Raw genomic sequence first — 5,738 nt, 5'->3', positions numbered from 1 at the left:
AGCTCTACAGTATCAGAGTTATCATACCTTTCATTTTTTCCTTAAGGGTAAAACTGCCATGAATTCTCTTCAGTTCCGATTCCATTGTTAACCCACCAATATCTGCCTCCAGGTGTGTGCGATTCACCATGCCAATCCCAAATACTATTAGAGTAACATGCTGAGGTTCAGCAGTAACCAAGCTACGTTTCCTCTGTGTCTTAGTCAAACTGTTGTTGTCTTGTTCGTTCTCAAAAACAACTTTACATGTTGGTTCTGTAGGACTCCGAACTCCTTTATAGTAAAAATATACAGGTTTAGGTATGAAAACTATGAAAGGGAAGAACATTTCAAACATTTTATTTTTCTTTTTTGCACATTCCAAATCATCTCATTTCCTCTTCTTCCCCACTAAAATTATTTAAAAATGATTTCAACATTTTCCCAAGGTTGTACTGAGAGTAAATTGCAGAGCCATATGTTTGAAAATCCAGTCTAAATTCTTAAGTAGTGTATAAGGGTAAGGGAGAACTGGAGATGGCATGGCAAAATATCTGAATGCTATTATTGTTTTCTCCACTTGGTGACTGACAATTTTTGTGCATTTCAATTATCCACTTTTAACAGCAGGAAAACATTATTACTATTCCAAATTGAAAATTTTAAAACATGAAAAATGTCTCTTACCTGCTGGCCCAAATGTTTCTGAAGATTTTTCCAATATTCCTGTTGGATCAGAGATAAGTGAATAGAAGTTAAGCAATTTATACATGTTCTGCCAGCACTCGGCCGAAGGCTCACTTTGCTCTGACACAGTAATTGAATCTGAGTCATCCATATGAATAGTCATGTGATCTACCACATCCTTTGAACCTTTCCTAGACACTTTTGAAGTTCTTCTTTCAGATCTTCCTAGTGAATTCTTGTTTCGTGATTCCTTTTTGTTATTCTCATTGTTGGTCCGTTTATTCTTTGCATTATTTACTCTATTGGCACCATTAAGACTTCCTCTAGAACTGCGGCTGAAGTCAGATGAGCGAAAATCCCGGTGTTTTCTGGTTTTGAAGGTAGGTGTCGGGGAAGCTGATCCAGCTGTATATCTGCTAAGTTTAATGTCAGTCTGAGTTGCTTTGATGTCATCTATCATTGTACTAAATTGATGAATAAGACGAACCAAAGCCATATCTACATGCTGGCTTATTGACTGACAGGAAATAGTAAAGTTGCAGTGGAAGGTATTGTAATAACGCTTGTTGAGGTCATGAAAAGAAAGGGCGCTGGTAGAGTTCTGAGGGGTGCACACTGACTTTTCCATTACAACAGCACTGATGCTAAAGGTTTCCAACATTAATGCTGGCTTGAACTCAAGTGGAGGAAGATTTACATGGCCTTGCCTAATAATAATAAAAAAAATAAGGTTTTCAGCTTTTATCCAGAAGAGCACAATCTTTATAAATTCATAAGCAAAATAATCTCCAAGTTGATATATGTTACAAACCACTTAAAAAACTTTTAAGTTAAGAGATCAAGTAAAATAGGCTTTTTCACAACAGTTATTTTTAAGCTGGAAGCTGGCCCTTAATTAGGTCTTCTTTCTTGACCTTATTCTAGAACTGACTAACCTAGCTTCTAATTACTCTTTTTATGAGCTCTGGTGGCATAGTGCCTAAGCCACTTGACTGCTAACCAGAAGTCTGGTGGTTCAAACCCACCAGCCATTCCTCAGAAGGAAGGTTGGGCAATCTACTTTCATAGTGATATTGCCTCAGAAACCCAAGAAGGGATCGCTACAAGCTGGGTCCGACTCGATGGCACATAACAACAACAACAACAACATGTTAAGAAATTATTTCAGTGAAGTGATAAAATTATTTTTCTTACTATGTACCCAATGGTACATCCCACCTCTGATAACATATCAGAGATTATAATCCTATTTATTATTTGTAGAGCGGTTTAAATTTCCTCAAAGTGTTTTCACATCTATCATATAACCCTTTGAGTATACAAGGCAAACAAGAAAGCTTGATAAAGTTAAGTGACTTAATTAAGAGCAGTGTCTAACAAGTTCACTGATGAGAAATATAGACTTAGAAGGTTCTTTAAAGATGGCCATCTAGTTCAGTTCTTAAGCTAATACTTAATTCCTTCTATATTTCTATCAAGTGGCTCTGTAATTGATGCCTGAACATTTTCAAACCTGAATTTTCTTTAATAATGATCTCTGTGCACTTCTTAATAAGAGACCTTATTGAAGCCAAACAAGCAAATAACCTTAACTATCCCCTCTCCTTTATAAAGCATATATTTAATTTCCTCATATTTCACGTAATTTTATTTCCCGTAAGAAATGAAAACCTTATGGCATATTTTGCCATGTTGAAAGTAATGAAGAAAGCAATTTAAAAAAAACATGAGAAACATACTTAAACACATTTAAAGCCATATATGCAAAATTATTTCTCAAATTTTGGTACATTTTTCTGCTTACTGAAGATTCCAAGGAGTGGCTGATGGGTTTGAAGTGCCAGCCTTCTGGTTAGCAGTCAAATGCCTTAGGCACTATGCTACCAGATCTCCCAAAGAATACTATACTCAATTTTTATATAAAAACAAAAAATGTATCAGATCACCATAAAGCAATGAACAATAAAAATAAGTCTCAACCACCAAAACTTAAAGTTATTTTTTTCCTTTATTTTCTCTTATGCATGTACAAGTGTATGGCTCAAATGAAATGTAGACATTTTTTCTATCAAAGAAATCAGAAGCTGCTTGATATTCTCAATTTGCCTTAAATAATATATAATTAAAGAAGAGAAACTCCCAAATGAATATTAATATTTATTATTCCATAAGAAAACCCATATTGTAGTATAATTCATGAAAATGCTTAAGTTAACAGGAAACCCACAATCAGTAGTAGCATGCAGTCAAGAGAAAGAAAATCTTAAATTTTAGAATTGAAACAGATAAATGTTGACCCAAAAGAGATTAAAATAGTCCAGAACTCAGTAATTAGCCCTTAAGCAAAAACATGAATCTAAAACAAGTAAGGGAGGCAAGGAAGTCTTAGAGAGGAGATTTACGTAAAGAAAAAAAAAAGAAAAATCTGGGTACATGATGAAGCAGTCATTTAGGGCAACAGCAGCCAGTCAGGAAAGGAGCTGGCATGGGTACTCTAGAGACAAAAGTTAAAATTTAAATTTAAAAATATTTATTAAGTCTATAAAATGTGCAATTATTTTGATTGAAGATAACAAAGAATAAGGAAACTAATATTTATGAAGAGTTACTACAAGCCAGACCCTACGCTAAATGATTTAGTAACTGTCCTGGCTTTAAAGTCCAGTAGGAAAGTTATACATGTTTATGTAATAATTAGCAGAATGAACAACATGCTACAAAATAAATAAATAAAGCCCACAAAAACTAAAATAAATGCCCGAGAAAAGTGTTGTGTGGAAAAGGTCTCCAAATAAAAGACTTTAAAGTGGAATTAGAGGAAATTTGAGAATTGAAAGACAACCATGAGTTAGCAGTTAAGAATGTGGAACCCAAAGAGCTGCTGTGATATCCATGGAAAAATGAAAAGAAATGTTAAGTTCACTACACTAAACTCACAAAACTCAGAGAATCACTCAAAAAAACTTATTTGTGAAAATAAACAGGAAAGTGTAGATACAGGCATACCTTGTTTTATTGTGTTTTGCTCTATTGTGCTTTGCAGACACTGCTATGTTTACAAATTGAAGGTGTGTGGTAACCCCGTGTTGAGCAAGTCTATTGGTGTCATTTTTCCAACAGCACGTGCTCCCTCTATGTCTGTGTGTCACATTTTGGTAATTCTCACAGTATTTCAAACTTCTTCATAATGCTGTTGCACAGTTAACAGACTACAGTATAGTTTTTTACATGCACTGGAAAACCAAAAGAATTCATAACACAATGCAACCACTACTGCCACAGAGCTGGATCTGACTCATAGCGACCCCTCCTTGGGTTTCCTAGGCAGTATCACTATGGAAGTAGATTGTCTAACCTTCCTTCCGATGAGTGGCTGGTGGGTTTGAACCTTCAGCCTTCTGGTTAGTAGTCAAAAGCCTAGGCACTATGCCACCAGAGCTCCAAAGAATTCATGTAACTCACTTTATTATGATATCCATTTTATTGTGGCAGTCTGGAACTGAACCCATAATATTTCTAAGGTTTGCTTGTAGATAAAAGTCTAGCCTGTGGTAGGATGACATGGCATTTAGTAGGCTAGTAAGAAGGCAATAACTATAATATAATTATATATGTATCTATGTATAATGATAAGGAGCTCTGGTAGCATAAAGGGTAAGGCATTTAGTTGCTAACCACAAGGATGGCAGTTCAAACTGACCAGCTGCTCTATGGGAGGAAGATGAGGCAATCTACTTCCATAAAGATTTACAGACTTGGAAACCCAATGGGGGACACTACGAGTGGGAATCGACCCCATGGCAGTAGGTTTGATTTTTGGATGTATAATCACACATTTGAAGATATACGCACTGTATGTGTGTCTGTGTATGTATGTATATATGTGTATATATATACACATAGCCCCAGGACCAGTGGAAGGCAGGTGTCTGCATGCGTGGAGCAGTCCCTGGGTGCAGGCTGCAGTAAGCCAGATCTGGGAACAGTGGAAGGTGGGTGTTTGCATGCTTGGAACTGTCCCTGGGGCACAGACCACAGTAAGCTAGTCCTGGGATCAACAGACGGTGGGTGTTTGCCCCAGGGCAGACTGGGTAACCAAGCAGGGTGGGGGAGACCAGGAAATGAGCAGAACAGTTTAGAACAGCTAAGAGAGACCAACCTGTCTGTCAGTTTGTCCTACTATCATGGCTTAAGTGTTGCTGTGAAGCTGGAGGCTATGCCACTGGGTTTTAAATACCAGCAGGGTATGGTAGACAGGTTTCAGCAGAACCTCCAAACTAAGACAGACTCAGAAAAAGGAAGAGATTGTCCACTTCTCAAAGAACTGGTCAATGAAAACCTTATGAATAGCAGTGAAATACTATCTGATATATTCCTGGACAACTTTATGAACAGCCCTGAACACTGTGTGATATAGTGCCGGGAGATGAGCCCCTCAGGTCAGAAGGCACTCAAAATATGACCGAAGAAGAGCTGCCTCCTCAGAGAAGAGCTGACCATAATGATGTGGATAGAGTAAAGCTTTCAGGACACCCATTTGCTGATGTAGCAGGTCTCAAGATGAGAAGAAACAGCTGCAAATATCCATTAATAATCAGAACATGGAATGTATGAAGTATGAATCCAGGAAAAGTGGAGGTTGTAAAAAATGAAATGGAATCCATAAAGATTGATGTCCTAGGCATTATTGAGCTGAAATGGACTGTTTTTGGCCATTCTGAATTAGAAGATCAAATAATCTACTACGTCAGGAATGAGAAACTGAAGAAGAATGGTGTGGCATTCATCAGCACAAAGAATTTATCAAGATTTATCCTGAAATCTCAAAACCTACTATACAGCCACAGTAGTCAAAACTGCCTGGTATTGGTTCAATGACAGATACATAGACCAATGGAACAGAATTGAGAACCCAGATATAGATCCATCGACCTATAGTCAGCTGATCTTTGACAAAGGCCCCAAATCCATTAAACGGGGAAGAGAATGTTTGTTTAATAAATGGTGCTGGCAAAACTGGAGATCCATTTGCAGAAAAATGAAATAAGATCTGTACACCACACACAAAAACG

At 37.1% G+C, this 5,738-nt stretch overlaps 1 protein-coding gene across 1 annotated transcript in view; it reads right to left on the bottom strand.

The window, feature by feature from the left end:
- KIAA1109 (KIAA1109 ortholog) overlaps positions 1–5,738 on the bottom strand; it is a 311,628-nt gene that overhangs the window by 114,123 nt on the left and 191,767 nt on the right. Inside the window, exons 44-45 of the mRNA XM_042781736.1 lie at positions 667–1,373; positions 28–273 (exon numbers count right to left, since the gene is read on the bottom strand). Of these exons, the coding sequence (XP_042637670.1) occupies positions 28–273; positions 667–1,373 (953 nt within the window). The remainder of the gene's footprint in view (positions 1–27; positions 274–666; positions 1,374–5,738) is intronic.

Source organism: Orycteropus afer, unplaced genomic scaffold (assembly GCF_000298275.1).
Source record: "Orycteropus afer afer isolate SDZICR_OR568_19922 unplaced genomic scaffold, OryAfe1.0 scaffold00162, whole genome shotgun sequence".
NCBI classification, from domain to species: Eukaryota; Metazoa; Chordata; class Mammalia; order Tubulidentata; family Orycteropodidae; genus Orycteropus; species Orycteropus afer.
Note: the sequence above shows the minus strand (reverse complement) of the source record. Positions and strands in the feature narration are given on the sequence as shown.